Here is a 17,682-nt window from a genome sequence, read left to right as displayed (position 1 = left end):
CAGCCGGGCAGGGTCCCAGGCCCCCACTCGGTCTCCAAGGACAGGACAAAATGCTTCCCCAGGTCTCTGCCGCCCAGGGGCTCACAGCCACACAACGTAGAGCCGAGCAGCAGTGGCCCCGAAACACGCAGCCCCTGCCGTGACAGGCGCAGGAGCAGGCGCGTCCCAAGAAGCTCAGGGGGGCACAGCACTGCAGGCAGAGCTTGTGTGGGACAGCGGGGGGGCGGGGGGTGGGGGATCCCAGACAGAGGTGCATGGGTGCCGGAGGGAGGGCCCCTGGGAGCCTGCAGTTCAGGGAGCAGGAGGGCCTTTCCCACAGCCACAGAAAAAGTGGTTAGAAATGCCAAGAACTCTGCCCCGTTGTTTATCTGTTGGGGGAGAATCCAGAGCCCCAGCCTCTGGGTGTGATGGACTGAGCTCAAGGCAACAGTCAGAGGCCCCCCGGGGGAGGGGGACCAGCCCAGCATTCTCAGAGTGGTCCGTGGGCCCCCAGCATCCCCTGCAGGCAGAGCTCTGGTTAACAGGCAGATGGCCCTGCCACACCTAAACCCTGAACCAGAGTCCCCGAGGGGAGGGAGACCCGGGCATCTGCCATTTCAGCCAGCTACCACGTGCCTCCGATGCCCGTGCATGTCTGAGGGCCACCACTAGAGGGCCCCGTGGTGCCCTCCCCGTCCCCAGCAAGAAGGCAGGGGCTGGGAAAGTGGCTGTGGGGGTTCAGGAGGGACAACCAGAGGTGGAGAATAAGGGCTGGCCCAGGCATCGCGTCTGCTTGCTCCCACGACCCAGGGCAGGGCTTGGAGGGCTTGGACCTACCCACCCTGCCCTCCTACACAGAGGCTGCCCAGGGGACACAGGGGGTTCATAACTGAAGCCCCCTTTGTCTCCTAAAGCAGTGCAAGCTGCCCCTTTCTGAGGACAGAGCAGGGACAGCCCCTTCCTGGGCTTCCGCCTGGGCCATTCCTTCAGCCCAGGACACCTTTCCGTCCCCTCTGGCGTCTGCACCCCCACTCCCAGCTCCGCTCCCTTAGACCCCTCCTCTGACCGGCCCCACCGGGTCCGACCCGAGTCAGACAGGCAGCCATAGGTACAGGGGCTCATGTCTACGGGGAGGCGTGTGCCTCCATTTCTGACAAACTAGTTCATTTTCAGTATCCCTTCCAAGACCGCAAAGGCTCCCCAAGCCTGGCTGGGTCTTTCTGCGCCCGTGCACCCCAGCCCATACCCTAAGATACGGACTGGGGACACAGTAGATATCAAAGACAGTAACATTTTTGCTAGCACAATGTCAAGGCCATCTTCGGAGGCCCCGCCCACGGAGGCCCCGCCACGAGAGGACCAGGGTTCAGGAGAGACCTGCTCAGCTCCCCGGCTTCCCGAGGACTCGGGGAGCCCTTCCTGATCTGAGGAAAGGCTGCCTGAAGACTCTTGGGCTAGCACTCCTCTCCCGGAGGGGATCCCCACACTTAGGAAGAACAGGAGGCCCCAGTAATCCCAGCCCCATCTGGGATCCCCTGCCTTGTCCCTGCCCCGCTTTCGGGCAGGGCTGGCCAACAGGTGGCGCTCATCTGCCTGTTTGTGTCTTTTCAACAGGAGCCCAGGGGGGAGCCAGTCCCCTCTGGTCAGTCAGGGCCTGCCTGTAAGAAGCTGCTCCCATTAGACCCCTAATCTCAGCAGAGACAGAATCTGCCTTCTGGAGGCTTGTATAGGATACACGGGAGGAGTGAGGCTGGCACAGGAGAGGAGGAACCAGCCAGTCCGCCCTCCTCACACTCGCCGTGGCTCCCTCCGGGAAGTCAGCGGAGGAAACCAAAGCCTGGACAGCACTGCGACAGGCCGTGGGAAGAAGCCTTTCGGGCAGCTCTGCCTCGGCCTCGGCAGCCCCCGCCTGTCCACCTGCCCTGGCGGAGGACCGGAGGTCCTGGGCTGGTCCCAGAGCACAGACCAGTGCAGGGCAGGGGGACCAAACTGACTTGGTCCAAGAGCCAACTCGCATCAGCTGGCTGGGCTGCCTGGAGCCCTGCGTCGAGGGGGATTCTGAAGCCCAATCCGAGGGCACGAGCATCGCGGTCAAAGCCGGGATCTGCCACAGACGCGGCGCCTGGCGCAGACCGCGCCCATCCCAGCATCGGGGCTCCCCGTGGCCAGACAGCAGCATCGGCAGGTCATCTCTTGTTTTGGGGCGCCTGGGTCACCACCTCTCTCACGCATTCCCGGGCAGCCCTGGCTCTCACCACCCCCATTATCCCCTCCGGGAGGCAGTGCCCCGGCTGCGGTGAGGGACACCCCCGCCCCCTCACCTTGGGCTGGAAGGACACTCGGTGCTTGGCGGGCTCTGCCTCGGGCTTGGCCTCCTCCCCTGAGTCCTCGCTGTAGCTCTCGAACTCGCTGGAGCTCCAGCCCAGGTCCTCCGTCTCCCGGGGCGCCCCGTCCCGGTGCACGTCCTCGTAGAGCAGGTTCCTCTCCGCCCCTGTTGGCCAAGGGACAGGGCTGGTGAGCGGGGGACACCGAGGCCAAGCCCACTGGACCCAGCGTCTGAGCCCTGGTGCGATGCTGGGGGGTGGGTAGGGGTGCGTGTGGTTTGGCCTTGGAGCTCCACCTCTGCCCCCATGTCCGCAGAACAGAGGTGACAGCAACACAACAGCCACCCAGTAAAGTGAGGAGGATGCAGGAAAACGCAGAAAAGCACAAGCCTTGTGCCAGACACACAACCGGGCTCAGTAACTTCCTCCCACTGTCAGCACTACTTTTCTGGGCTCTGAGCGCTCCTCCCGGGCCTCCCAGGTGTATTTTAAATTTGTTGATTGATATTTAGAAAAGGGTAAAGGAGAGAGACAGAGAGAAACATCAATCTGTTGTGCCACTTATTTACGCATTCACCGGTTGATTCTTGTATATGCCCTCACTGGGGATCAAACCCACAACCTTGGCACATCGGGACGATGCTCTAACCAACTGAGCCACCCAGCCGGAGCTCCTAGGCCTTTTTTAGTAGGAAAGAGAAGGCCCAGGACCAAGTCCTGACTCAGGCCCTCAGCTCTGGCCTCAGCATGGTGGGGGCAACACAGAGATGGTCAGGCATTAAATGAGCCAGAACCCTGCCCCCGGACCTGCGTTTCCCACATGGATCCAAGAGGGTCCAGTAGGGGGCGCACCTGGTCCAGAGTCCAAAGCCCCACAGGAAATGCCTTAAACCAAAAGCTTGGGGACAAAGACCTGAGAGCCCACTAGCCTAGACAGACAAGTGCCACCGGGGCCTGGGCACTCCTGGGATCTCTGTCAAGTCCAGTGTAAGGTGCTTCTTCCAGGCGGAGGTGCGAAGCCACTGTCCCCAGACGACAACACGGGGCTTCCAGCCCTGCCCCAGCTCCACCACTGGGAGATCTGGGGCTTCACCTTCAGCCCCTGGGACTCACTTCTGGGCCTGCTGCCTGCAGAGCCGAACTGCACACCCCACAGAAGGGAGGCCGGGCTCCCAACGCCGCACGCAGGTGCAGACACTGCTGCCAGCCCAGAGAGAACATGGCATCGGGAAGGGCTTCAAACCCTGCTCAGGAAGCACATGTGCTGAGGAGTGGGGAGCTTCAGTTTTCGGGGACCTCTCCGCAAAATAGGGGTGATAATAACACGCCAAAAGGTGGCATAAATAAAGCACACGCGTAAAGCTCCAGCAGAGAGCAGCTGATCTTTACTCAGGGGGGCCCTGGGTGGGCTTGGTGTCATCGCGCTGGCCTCGAGGCCCCACCTGCCCCCATCCCCCCGCAGGAAAGCTGGAGGCGGGGGTCTGGAAGACTGTCGTCAGCCAAAGAACAAACGAGACGCACTGAGGCTAAGCCGGAAACTCAGGTCCCGGGATCAGCAGGGAGCAGGAGGTTATTTTTAAGCAAAAGAATAATAGTGACTAATGTCTCCAGGGAGTGGAGCAGCTGGTGACTAGGCTGTGACCTTCACAGGGCTGGGTGGATGGTCCTGCTACTGCAGTGGAAGCTCCACCAGTTCTTGGGCCAGCGGGGTGCAAATGACCACCCCTCCTATGAGGCAGATGAGAAAACAGGACCCCGAGAAGGCCTGGGACTTGCCCAGGGTCAGGTCACTGCCTGAAGGGGAGGGGGCTGCAGACTCCTAGGCCGGGCTCCATCCATTCACCGCACGGCTTTCCGCCGAAGCCCTTCCATCCTGAGGACCACCCTGGGCTCATTTACAAAGACTCTCTCCGGTGGACACAGTGTCGCCAGATGCCCCAGCCATCGGGGACCTCACAGTGGTCCTGACCCCCGCCCCCCACTTCCTGGGGCCTTGAGCTTCACTGGTGGACTCGAGATCAAAGCCCCCTTGTTCTGGTGTGACCCTGCCCAAAGTCCTGCGAGGACAGGATGGCATTCTGGTTTTATGCAAAGAAACCAGACTCCTCTGCCCTAATCAGTGGCAGAGCCGAGATTTGAACCCAGGGCTGTGAGGGTCCACTGGCATGCGTGGTGGCTGACGACCTCCTCTCCCAGTGCAGCTGAGCCCACATCAGCCCACACAGACCTGTGCTGACGGGTGTAATGCTAATGGCAACAGCGTCCCTGGGTAGCGGACCTACGGGGGGGGCCAGCCACGGCCGTCTCGATCAGCCCTCCTGCGGCCTTGCCGGTGGGGGCCTCCATCTGCAGGCTCAGCACTGGGGTGCCCAGGCTGCTGCTCTTCAGCCCCTCAGTGTGGACTGCCCACAGCGGGAGCACCCCCTGTCCCCACACCCTGGGGACACAAGAGTGCTCAGGGCAGGCGAGGGACCACGCAGTTAGTTGCTTGATCTCATTCAGGTGGGAAAACAGCCCAAAGAGGTTAAAGGACTGGTCTTAGGCCACAGGTCCCCTGGGTTGGGACGCTCCTACAAGACCCCCTCCCTCCCTATACAGCGTGCCCGTTCCCCACCTCTCCTGGGTTCCAGTGAGCTACACCCAGGGGTGCAGGCACCTCCTGGGCCTGCAAAGGGAGGCACCTGTCCTCGGCCCCTCTGTCCCTGGTGCTGGGACAGGAGTCGGGAGTGTGGCTCTGGGGGCCCTCAGGCCTCGTCATGTCTGTCCGTCTCTCCCATTGGGCTGCACACGGCCCCAGGATGGAGAAGCTCCTCAAAAGCAGAGGCTGTGTTTCCCCGACATGGGGAGCCCCTGAAGGCAGGCAGAATAGTGTGGTGGAAAAGGCAGAGTCAGGCAGATGTCCAGAAAACCCTGGCTGTGTGATCTGGGGCTGGTGGCTTGACCTCTCTGATGCGACTGTCAGCCGGAGCCATAAGCCCAGCCCTGTCAGCCTCACGAGGTTGATTGAACAGTGGGAGCAAATATTGCCCATGTCGTCCTGGGGTAGGGGACAGTGCTGGACTTGAAGTCAGAATGACCCGGGTTCGAATCCCAAGCCTGCCTCTGCAATTTCTTCGAGGAATGAGGACATAATATACCCCAAATCAAAGATTCAAAGCAGAGTACAGAAGACAAACACAAGTGTCGCTGGCCTAATGTGCTCAAGCAAAGATGGACTGGTGACAAATACTCCTCCCCCGGATGAGTAAGCAGGGCCCAGCTCCAGAAGGGCTCACGCCCCCCCCACCCGCGTTCCCCGCTGAGGCCACCGGCTCCGCGCCTTTCTGGCCCACTGAGGGCCTCACCCCAGAGCAGGGCGCAGGCTTTCCGGCGGTCCCTGCTCCACCACTCAGCTTGAACCAGCTGTCCCTCCCTTTCCCTGCAGGCCTGGGAAGCCCAGACTACTACCCCAGTTTCCTGAGGGAGGAATCCAGGTTTGGAGGGGTGAAAGGACTTGGAGGGGTAGGGGCCCTCAGCCGGAGAGCCCCCGCCTCGAGGCCCTAACCCCGCCCCCGCCACGCCACGCCACGCCCCCGACCGGCCCCGCCCCCAGCCGTCTCCGGACTCTCCCTGGAGAACTACGGCGGTTTTTAAAAGCAGGAAGGAGGGGCAATGGGCTGAGTTGGGAGGGAGGGGAATAAAAGGAGACCCTCCCCAGTTCCCGCCCCTCCCACCGCATCCCCAAAGCCGCGAGGAAGCGTGAAAGGGGCCCTACCGGGCTGAAGGGCATCCAGGTTCTCACACGGGACGTCGTCGTAAATCACATCTTCTTCCAGGGCAGGGAAAGTGAAGCGGTCGACTGGGAGCGAAGAAGGGGGAGGGAAAGAGCACGAATAAGGCCGCGGCGGCCCGGGCGGAGGCGGCCGCCAGACTGACATCAGGCTGCACCAGCTGGCAGCTCCCCGGCCAGCATCAGGCGGCGCGGGCCCTGGGGAGCGCCTGCCCCGCGGCGCTAGGAGGACACTGGTTCGCCTCCTCCCCGCCCCCAGCCTCTCCAAGGCACCCTCCCAGCGACCGAGGAAGACCCCATTTGCCTCCCTGCCACCCACGTGCCCGCCCATCTGGCCGACAGGCAGCTGCTGTGAGCACCTGCCGGGAGCATGACGCAGACCCAGCACCTGGGGCCACGGGCATCCTCCGTTGCCCAGGCCCCCAGCATTACCCTAGAAGGAGCCACCTCCCAGCCAGAGGCAGGGGAGGGCAAACTAGCTCCAGTGGGTAGTGGAAATAAAGGGAGGAGGCTGGATTTGGAGAGTGGGATTAAGAAGAGCCCCCCCAAACTCAGCCGGCAGAGCCCTGATAGGTGAACAGTCAGCAAATGAGCACAGCCCTCCCCAAACATTTCACTGGGAGGTCAACCCAGCACGTCAGGGCATGCACCCAGCCCAGGGTAGCACCCTCCTAGATACAAAATTTAAGCTCACCCCCCAAAACTGTGTGCCCACTCTCTGCTCTTTTGAGGGGCATAGGGCCCCTGCAGAGCGAGGGTTTTGAAAGCCAGTCCCCACCCCTGATGGGAGCCTGTCCTCGCCCCACAACCCCCCAGGAAGGCATGGGACCTGCTGGCCTCCGAGGTCCCCGCCACTCTATCTAACTGTGATGCTTCCAGCCGTCCCGGGGCCCCAGAGCCCTGTCGGAGCCTCGTCCCACGACCGCTCCCTCCCACCACGGACTCTGCCTCCCACGTGGCTGCAGACCTGCCCACCTCTGTCTGGCCACGGGCCTCCCTCTCCCCCCAGCCTCCTCATGGGGATGCAGCCCACCCCACCGTGTCTCCCTATCTCCTAGCTACGCCCCCACCCCACGGTGACTGAATTGAAATGCAAATGTGGCTGCAGCCTCGGCCTCTCCCAGCTCCCAGTTGCCTTAAAAAAAGTCTGACCCCTGAGGCCCAGGAGGAGCTGGGGAGCGGGCAGCCTCGCCCGTCCCTGTTGGGCCTTTGGTGCTCACTGATCCCCAGTGCCAGGCGTCCCCTCTGCCTGGACACCCGTCCCCTGAGCCCTACTCCCTGGCTCTCTGCCTTCAGGGCTCACGGATACTCCCCACTCCGCCACCTGCACTCTCTGCAGTGCCTGCCTGCCTGCCTGCCTGTGCGCCTGGCCCTGCTCCCAGAGGAAACTCACCTTGGTCACAGGGGGACACCCACCAACTGTTCTGGAAGTATTTGGGGAACCCATAAGCGACTGAATGTGCGGTCCACTCCTGGACCGAGGCTCTCAGGACAAATGGGGGCAACTGCCAAGCTTGGGCAGTGACCTGAATGTCTCTGAACTGCCACCCAGTGAGGACGGCCCCTCAGCTCACGTGGGCCCATGTCAGCGCTCTCGGCTTAGAGTGAGGGACTCTGGGGTTATCCTGGCACCTCCCTCCTGGGTCTAAGGCCTGGGGCGGGGCGGGGGACTTACTTCGACGGGAGCTCTTCCGCTTCCAGCTGGAGCGCCGGACCCCGGGCAAAGCTGCGTCCACAGCATCTCCATTGCTCACCACAGCCGGCACCCTGTGGGCCGAGACACAGTGCCAGTGAGCCAAAAGGGAGGAGGACAGAGCTTCTGGTGGCAGGAGAGACGGAGAGAGCCTGCTCTTGAAGCCTCCAGCAACCCCTCAGCAGGACAGCAGAGCTTGTGATGGGTAGGGGTGGGCCGAGGACGGGAGCCTCTCGCCCCCAAGGCCGTCGGTCAGGAAGCTTCAGAGGCCTCGGACGAGCCCCTTCCTCTCCTTTAGAAGGCCCCACAGGCCGACCTGCTGCTTTAACCGCATGAAGATCACATATACCACAGCGACCAAGGCCAAGTGCTCCCCAGGCATGGGCACCCGTCTTCCCTCCGGCACAGGTTCATTGGGAGCCCCCATCCCCCCCCCCAGTTCGCCCACAGGGAGTTGCAGGCCAGGCTGGGGGACCCGCCTGCTGGGAGAAACGAGGCCTTGCAAAGGTTTGCAAAACCACGAGTGGGAGACAGAGCTTAATCCCCCCACACACCTGAGAACGGGCTGGACTCAGGCACCCGCTTCCCGGGAGCGGACACGCAGAAGGAAACGGTGGGGATACAGCAGACCCCACGCGGACCGAGTGACCACGTGACCCTCTCCGGTGACGTCACTCGGACACCACACCCCACACCCCGACATGATGCAACACGAGGAGGGCGCCCACCTCTGCAGTTTTCTCACCCAAGCCCATCACCCCAGTCCAACCCGGAGAAACCCGCCAGACGAGCGCAGACCGGGGGACACGCCACGGAATCCCTGCCCACCGCTGCTCGGTGCTGTCACGGTCACAAACACCAAGAGAGACCTGAGACGCTGTCGCAGACCGGAGCAGGCTAAACGACACCCACAGGCAACCTGGGGTCCTGGACGGGATCCTGGAGCAGAAGAAGGACGTGGGCAGAAACCAGATCGAGCCTGGAGCTCAGTGAACGGTTCCATGGTTCCTTAGTTTTGACAAATGTTCCCTGGTCACGTGAGATGCTAACAACGAGAAAGCGGGGTGAGGGGGTCGGTAGAACCCTATGTGCTACCATTACAGCTTTCCTGTCAGTCTGGAACTAGTGCAACCGAAAGAGGGAGGGTGTGTGTGTGTGTGTGTGTGTGTGTGTGTGTGTGTGTGTGTGTGTTTTAAAGCCCACGCTCAGAACACAAGGGCCACAGCTGCCCATCCAGAGGGCAGAGGCCTGCAACTGTCCAAGACAGCAGCCGCTGAGGTCAAGACTTGACTTGAAGCCCTGGCTGGCGTAGCTCAGTGGATTGAGCGCGGGCTGCGAACCAAAGTATCGCAGGTTCGGTTCCCTGTCAGGGCACATGCCTGGGTTGCAGGCCACGGCCCCCAGCAATCGCACATTGATGTTTCTCTCTCTCTCTCCTTCTTCCTCCATTCCCTCTCTAAAAAATAAATAAACAAAATATTTTTTAAAATCTTTAAAAAAAAAAAAAGACTTCACTTGAACTTCCTGATACTCAAGCCTTCAGCCCTTAGTGGAGGATGGGGTCGGGGGAGATGACGCCCAGGTCAGTGCAGGGAGAAGGGAGGGAGGAGAATGAGCAACATCCCGTGAGTGGGCCCTTGGCCTTCACCCTCCCTGTGCTGCGGGCGGCAGGCAGAGGGACCTGCCCAAGATCACGCTGCCCGTGAGAGGCAGAGCCAAGACGATGGAGCCCACTTGCCTGGCCCCGAAGCCGGGTTCTCATGACTGCGTCTTGGGTAACAGAGCCCGGGCAACTGTGGTCGTGGAAACGTCTATGCTGCCCCGTGAGCCTCACGTGGCTGCTGGGCACTTGGGATGTGGCTGGTGGGACCACTGTGACTAAGGAACTCAATTTTATTTTCAACAGCTCCATGGGGCTAGTGGCCACTGCACAGGACAATGCAGGTCTAAGTCACCTATTGGAGAAGCTAATCTCAGCTCCAGGTTCCCAGCCAGGAGTCAGCAGTGTCGCCCTGGGGTGAGGGACTCAGTCCTCGAGGGGGAAGGCTTTCCACCAACAGGAAGAAAATGCCAAGAGGGGGCGGGGCTGGTCTGCACCGGGAGGGGCTGCTGGGATGAAGGGAGCCACCTGAGCCCCAACCCCCCACCAGCTGCTTCTGTGGGCCAGCGCCTGCTCAGACGGTGCTGGAGGCAGCCACTCCAAAATGCTCCGACAGAACCCGACCGTTCCAGCCGGAGTCGACGTGCAGGTCGGGCAGAGTCTGGTTGAAAGTTTGCTTTGAGACCTTAACTGTGACAGCTGGTGACCATGATGACATACCTGGGAGGTCCTGCTTGCTCTGCTTTGCTTATGCAGGGGCGGGCAAAAGCAGGTTTACAGCTGGAATACTGTGCAGATAGTACAATCATTAACTAATAATAACAAGAATAAGCTCTGTTTCCTATGCTCACAAGTGTAAACCTACTTTTGCCCCCGCCCCCGCATCTGCGTGTTTCATTGCACAACAGCGCGTATTAGGCATCATCAGCCTTGTTGCTGCAGATGGGGAAACGGGGGCTTGCAGAGACTTAACGACGACTTACCAGCGTCACTTGGTGCCATCAGAGGGAGCTGGGACCCACAGCCCAGGCTGCCTGCCGACAAAGTGTGTGCCCTTTCAACCAGGAGTAGGGGGCTTACATTTGAACGTTGACTGAGACCACGGATTCACCATGACACAAGGTCACTGCACCTCGCTAGACTATTTAGCGTGGTGGCTGGGTTGTTTTTTTTAAGGGACAAATAGCACCCAGCATAGAGTCAGAAACACAAGTCCAAGTCTTCGTCCAAAAGAAATCGTGAGGGTTCCAGGTGTTTTTGTGCTGGACATTTTGCCACGAACACTTGCACCACAAAACTAACTAGCCGTAAGGCAACGGGGCCGTAAAAAGGGATAAAATGCGGTTGGTGTGTTGTTGTTGGTTTCATTTCTCCACTGACGAACCAGCCGCCTTTGGCAAACTAAAAATGTATTTGAGCCAGTTGTCAATTTGGCTTCATTTCTCCATTGACAAACCGGTGGGGGAAATAGTGAAACAGGGATGCTCTTCAAACAGTGTGCGCTTCTTCCAGAAAACCACCCGCCCAGCAGTCGGCTGCTTGTTTTGAAACACGCCGCGTCGGGAGGAGAGGAAAGGACGCACCGAGAGCCGCCTTGGAGGGCGCAGAGCCGAGCCCGCACTTCCCACAGGGCGCACCCGGGTGCTCAGACGCGACCCACCAAGTCCAATCAGGTGCTTGCACGGGACTGCCATGAATCCACACACCTTCTAAATAGACTCCGATCTTTTGTATGGCTCAGTGGCCTTTTTAATTCGGCTATTCATTTTTTTATTATTTATTGATTTTAGAGAGAGACAGAAGGGAGAGAGAAACATCAATCTGTTGTTCCACTGAGTTATGCATTCATTGGTGGATCCTTGTACGTGCCCTGACCGCTGATCGAACCTGCAACTTTGGTGCAACGGGACGACGCTCTAAACCGCTGAATGACCCGGCCAGGGCCTGTTACTCATTTTCATATCCCTCCTTTGTTTGTCACGATTTTATCTCTCTCGTGGCAAAAGTGCCTTATGGTCAATTAGTTACGTGGCAAAAATGCTCGTGGCAAAAACGTCCCTGGCAAAGAGGCTGCTACAAAAATACTGGACGTGCCGCGTGACGCCCAGCCGCTGGGCTGCAGTGCAGGTCACCCAGAGAATCCCCGAGAAGGCCCTGGGCAGGCTCTAAAGACAGCGTCCAGGGGCAGCGGGACTGGGTGGGTATTTTTGGATGAGGTCAGGCAGCTTTCGCAGGGACCTGGAAATACTTTATGACATATGGAAATCCAGGGTGGGGCTGCAAGCATGAGCCTCTGGGCTGTGCATTACCAGAACAGAGCACACTTAATTTTAACTAACTTCATTTGAAATAGCCACATGTGGCTCGTGACCATCATACAAGACAGCACAGAGCTCAGCCATCTGCACCGTCGGAGAAGCTAGTCTGGGCTCACTTCCATGGACCAGCCAGTCCAGGTGCCGGTCCCGGCTTCCTGGGCTGAGGAGTGGGGATCCCACAGCACAGAGAAGTCACCTTCATGCCCATCCGCACTGCCTCCATGGCTGAGGCAAACAGAGACCCTGGGAGCCCCAAGGGAGGGAAGAGACCAGTGCCTCTGGGTGGGCAGGTCTTCCTAGAGTGGCCGGAGACCACCATGCACCCCCACCCTGTATTTTGCTGGCATCTACTCTGCGTCCAGGCTGTGTTAAATGCCTGGGGACAAGTGCATGTCTTATTCTGACTATTTCACAAACAGGAAGTCCCTAGCCCCAGGCCACCTGGCCAGCAAGGGACAGAGCCCTGCTGCCCCCAGGCCGGAGTGGCCCAGGCAGATGCAGATGGAGGAAAAGGCCTCCCAGGCAAGGGAGGAAAAGGGCCTGGCAAGAAGTGAGCCCGGGATGCCTCCTCCCACCTTGCCCCATCGGGCCAAGGCCACCGGCCCACCCTGCACTCACAGGGCCAGGGGCGGGGGGTAGGGGGTGCCGTGGGCAGCCTCTCCCGGCTGCTGAGGGGCTGGGGAGTCTAATTCTCCCTGTAAGCAAACACTCCATCTGGGGCCTCCCCAGATAATGAAAGAGCCATAAAAAGCAATAAGAGGCCAATTAGCTCACCCTTATCTGAGCTTCCTGCATGCTAAGGCCTCCCAGCTTGCACAGGAGAGAAAGGCCGGCTACTGACGGCAGACTGACAAGGCAGGGCCACCGCCCACCAGATATAAAGGAAAGGTGCCAAGACTACGGAAACGGAGAGGGACTGAGAATAACAAGGTTGATGAAAAGGAGGCAGAGGCCGACAGACAAAAAGACCTCTCCCAGGTGGCCGGCGACAGGGCTCACTGACCAGACCTCGGTCAAGTGCCCCAGAAGGCACCACGGTGCTCGGGGCACTTTCTGTGCCCGCCTCCTGTGTCACCAGTAACAAACCAGGGACAAGAGGGGAGTGAGCCCCCGGTGACAGCGAGGACCTGCCCTGTCCCCTGTCCCGGTCACCCTGTTCCATCAGCCCTGGCCCAGGGTGGACGCTCAGTGGGGGCCGATGTCCCCCCCCGCTCCCGGCCTATTTCAAAGACAAGAAGCCCCACAGCTGCAGGTGCAGGCCTCAGGTTCTCGGCGAATCGCAATGACAACATATCCCACAGGGTCCTTTCCCAGGGCCTGCAGAGTGGGGGTGGTCAAGGAGAAGACCCCCCAAACCCAGAACGGCCTGAGGGTCCCTCGCTGGGCCCCCGGCACGCAGGGCATTCCGGGGCCTTTTCCAAGACAAGGTATGACTAATGGGGCGGGGGGGGCGGGAATTCCACCTTTGGCGAATACAGAGGACCAGAATAACCTTTGCCTTATAAGGCCCTGAGTGAAGCCCAATCTGTGGCCCGCCCGGGGGGGCCTGCTCAGAGCAGCCCCCCGCCCCCTGCCGACATTCCCCCCCACCACCAAGTGCACTATCCCCAAGTCCGAGAGACACAAAAGGAAGGCAAGAACGTTAAACTGAGATAAAGCCACCTTTTCTCTAGTTCCTGTACCACGTCACAGCCAGAGGGTCTGCTCGGATGATTCCAGGCAGCTGCCCATGGCAGGTGCCCAGGCCCCTGCCAGGGTGGTTCTGATCCGCGGGTCCAGAGGGGCCCCGGCACCGGTGTCTTTAAAACTCCCACTGGGTGCGATGTGCACCCGGGGTCGAGAACCGGGGCTACTGGGCTTGAGGTGTGGTGAGAACACTCTGGAGCCAACAGGCCTGGATCGAACCACAGCTCTGCCGCTTGGCCCTGAGCACAGGGCAGTCACTGAACATCCGGCGCTCTTGTAGAATGGGGCGAATGAGCGATTCACTCCCTACTGGGGGACGAAATGAGATGATGCAGGCAAAGCACGTAGCCCTCTCTGTGCCTCAGTTTCCACAGCAGTGAAATGGGGCAGCGATACCTCCTTCCTCTTAGGGTTCTGCTAAGCAGTGAATAAAGAAGGCATATAAAATACTAAGACAGGGTCTGGCACACAGTTGATCCTCCCGGTGTGCTACTTCCCGTCCCCATCCTGTCCCCCACCCCTTCTCCCGTTACAGGGTCCCCAGGTGCGTCCATCTCCTCACGCTGCGGCCCAGCCACCCCTCATATCCAGAGGGGCTCCGGGACCCAGTGCGCCTGCCTGTGCCACCCCACCACGGTCACACGTCACTTCCTGCATGAAGTAGGAGCGGTGAGGAGCCCCCAGGGGGAGTCTGGAAAGGGGCCCCCCGAGTAGCATCCAGAACACACCCCGCCTGCCCCCACCGTGGGGACTGAACACCCAGGCCCCCCGGGGAACCATCCCAACCCAGGAGCCTGGCCCCACAGCCCCAGAGGCTGACCCAGGCCACGCCTCGGGCCTTCTGCTCTGCGGCGCACCCGCCTTCCTCCCTGACCTCTCCAGGGCACCGGGCGCGACAGTTGGACCGCGCACAGGCGCTGCGCCCTCAGCAGTAACTTATCAAGGACCCCGAGGGCTCTGAAGAACACAGGTTCCCATGGGAAAATGCTCGCGCTGTGTAATTAGGTCACCAAGTGAGCCATGAAACAGTATGTGTAATAAAACCGTGGTTCTATAAATATATGTACACTTGTATATGTGCATAGCAAAGCAGCTGGGCGGAAACACGCAGTGGTAGAGCTGAAGCTTGCTCCTAGTCTATCATTTTCTGTACTTTCCAACGTTTCTACAATAAATATGCATAACCACTGCGAAGGAAAAAGAAGGGGGGTGAAGAGAAGACGGGAGGGAGGGAAGGAGGGAGGGGGAAGGAAGGAAGGAAGGAAGGAAGGAAGAAGGAAGGAAGGAAGGCAGGCAGGCAAGCAGACCCGGCTGGTGTAGCTCAGTGGGTTGCGCGCAGGCTGCAAACCAAGGTGTTGCAGGTTCGATTCCCAGTCAAGGTACATGCCTGGGTTGCAGGCCATGACCCCCAGCAACCGCACATTGATCTTTCTCTCTCTCTCTCTCTCTCTCTCTCTCTCTCCCCTCTCTAGAAATAAATAAATAAAGTCTTTTAAAAAGAAAGAGAGAGAAAGAGAGAAAGAGAAAGAAAGAAAGGAAGAAAGGAAGGAAGAAAGAAAAAGAAAGAAAGATCACACATCTAAGGTGAGTGATGCTCTGGGCAGCACGGGTCCCCTGTGCTCGGGAGTCCTGCTCCAGGCAGGTCCACACCCGTTGGGGACAGTGATAAAGAGCAGCTCACTGACTAAGCATCTGTCCTGACACCTCATTTCCTCCTCCCAAGGGCTCCATCGGGTGGGTCTATTGTTCCACTGTACAGGGAGGAAATGTAGCAGATACGGTCCTGGGTCGAGGAGCTGATGTACAGGGGAGCTGACCTAGAGGGCGGGCGGGGTCCCAGCCAGCTCTCCGAGGGAGGGGTTGGAGGACCGGTTCTGGAGGCAGACGGGGCTCTGCCTCACCTCAGCCCCGTGACCTCGGGCTGCTGACAGGCCCTCTTGGCACCTGTTTCCACATATACATGGAAACTGTGACGGGCCCGCCTGTGAGAGGGCCGATGAGATAAGGCAGCCTAGGGTCTTTGAACCGGGTACAGTGGATGAGAAGTACAGATCACAGGCAGACCGTCATTATCTGGCTCTGGAGCCCATGCACACACCCGGCGGGGCGCGTGCGAAGAACTCAGCCCTGCACTGAACCTCAGCCCCCCCACCCGCATCCGAGGGCAGGGACTGTTTCATCCTGGGTCACCGCCGCAGCGCCTGCCGCCTCACAGGCGCTCAGTAAGGACGTGCATGATGAGAGGATCAAGGATGGAGGTCAAGGGCACGGAGGACAACCAGCCAGCAGAACACTGACCAAGGGCAGGCCCAGCCCTGTCCTGGGTGGACAGGGGACCTGTGCAGGAAGATCAGACAGAGACCCTGACCTCGAGCTGTCAGCCCGGGTGCCAGCGCAGCCCCCGGACCAGTGGCTGCACCTCCGGGGTCTGCACTATGGGCCCGTGATCATTCCCTCTCTCCAGGGCCGTCGTGTCCAAGTACTGCTCTTACTCCTGTCGCTGCTGGGACAAACTACCACAAGCTTGGTGACTCACACAACGCAAATTTACCATCTGACGGCTGTGGAGGGGGGTCCGATGTCCGAAGTGGGTTTCACCAGACTAACGGCAGGGTGCTGACAGTGCTGGGCTCCCTCGGGGGGCTCCGGGAGAGAGTCCTCCCCCTTGTCTTTCTCCAGCTCCTGCAGGCAGCCTGGACCCCTTGGCTCATGGCCCCCTCCTCCATCTCGAAGCCAACAGCAAGGCGTGCTCGGTGTTTCCTGACTCTGACCCTCCCTCTGGCCCCCCCTCTCACAGGGACCCCTGCGAGCCCATTGGGTTGACCGGACAATCCAGGGAAGCCTCCCCGTTTCAAGGTCCCTAAGGCAATCACGTCAGAAAGTGCCCTTGCCACACAGGGTAACATTTCACAGGTTCCGGGTATTGGAACGTGGACATCTCCGGGGGAGGGCGGTGACGTCATTCCGCCTACCACAGTTAGGAGAATGAAATCGAGACGTGTGCAGACAGGCCGCATAAACCGTGAAGTCTGCGCACGCGCGAGCTTTTGGTGCCGCCTATGCCAGGCGCCGGCCATAGCAGCTGCAGGGGGCAGAACCCTCCTACTGCTCCAGGGGTCTGGGATGGACCTCACAAGCTTCCTGAGAGGGTCCCCATTGTCACAAAAGAACAGGGTGTACCTTTTCCGGGGGAGAGACCATGTGGCCTTTATACTGGGTTCCCAAAGGGCCTGTGGTCCAAAGGCCACAGCTCCGGTGTGGAAATCCACTTAACCAGGGTGGAAAAGTAGAAAAAGCAAACGTACAGCTTTTCCCATTTAGGGACTGGCGAGGGGCCACAGAAGGTCTTCCATGAGGGACCGCACCGTGGGGAGCTGACCCCTGCCCAGCCTCAGGTCCCACATGGGCCCTGCAGGACGGGACACAGAAGGCTATGCGCACTTGAGATCTGGGAAAATGGCAAGTTTAAGGCCATGCCCCGGGTTCCAAACACCCCCAGGCTGGGTCTGCAGCAATCCGGAAAACCCTGATTGCCCCAGGGAGAATTTCCTCAGGGAGCTGGGGGCCACTCCAGCCTTCTGGAGTGGCTGAAGTGACCAGCTGCTCACCAGGCTCCCCTCCCACAGGCCTCCGGAGCCACAGGGCCACGGCCAGGCTGCAGGCAGGCGCTCCAGCCGGTCTCCGCTCCGTGCAAACGCTGCTGCCTGAGCCTCACCTCCTCCTGGCTGACCTGGTCAGCATCTGATGCGCCCAGGGACAACGGGCTCCTTGGCCCTTCCGGGAATCCAGCGGCCCACCTGCTCCCCTCAGGGTCCAGGTCCAGCTGAGAGATGCTGGCCAGTGGGCAGCATGATCCATCTTGTCTGGATAAACCCAGGAAGGGGCAAAACTGGTACCTCCCGGGCGCCCCTATGAGCCGGGCCAGGAGCCAACGGCCTGACCCAACAGGAAAGGCTGAGGGGGCAGGGGCCCTCTGGGGTGGCAGCAAACTCACAGGAAAAGCAAATAGCTCCGAGTGCTGAGTGGGGGTGAGAGGTGGGGGCTGTGTCCAGGGAAACACAGGAAGCCAGCGACCACTGGGAGCCCGGGGCTGCTCCTCCAGCCATGCACGGTTCCCCCCCTCGAGGGCGAGGGCTGGTTGTGAGTGCACCGGCCGCAAAGGCCGCCAGGAAAGGCCAACCCTGCGGGCTCCCAGGGACTGCTGCGGGGGTCAGCCGGGTGAGCTCCAGCCCTGCCACTTACCTGTGTGAGGCCCTGTGAGATCTTGGGTAAACTACCCCAGCTCTCTCAGCCTCGGTTCCTAATCTGCCAGA

The 17,682-nt window shown here is 60.2% G+C and overlaps 1 protein-coding gene across 6 annotated transcripts in view; it reads right to left on the bottom strand.

Moving 5' to 3' along the window:
• Positions 1–17,682, bottom strand: part of ARHGEF10L (Rho guanine nucleotide exchange factor 10 like) — a 152,931-nt gene that overhangs the window by 74,504 nt on the left and 60,745 nt on the right. For all 6 annotated transcript variants that reach the window (XM_045859792.1, XM_045859790.1, XM_045859797.1 and 3 more), the window contains exons 5-7: positions 7,748–7,839; positions 6,058–6,141; positions 2,301–2,470 (exon numbers count right to left, since the gene is read on the bottom strand). In XM_045859792.1, the coding sequence (XP_045715748.1) occupies positions 2,301–2,470; positions 6,058–6,141; positions 7,748–7,839 (346 nt within the window). The remainder of the gene's footprint in view (positions 1–2,300; positions 2,471–6,057; positions 6,142–7,747; positions 7,840–17,682) is intronic.

Source organism: Phyllostomus hastatus, unplaced genomic scaffold, assembly GCF_019186645.2.
Source record: "Phyllostomus hastatus isolate PE091 unplaced genomic scaffold, TTU_PhHast_1.1 phas_scaffold_182, whole genome shotgun sequence".
Classification (NCBI taxonomy): Eukaryota; Metazoa; Chordata; class Mammalia; order Chiroptera; family Phyllostomidae; genus Phyllostomus; species Phyllostomus hastatus.
The sequence above is the reverse complement of the archived record's forward strand: the minus strand, read 5'-3'. Positions and strand labels throughout refer to the sequence as shown.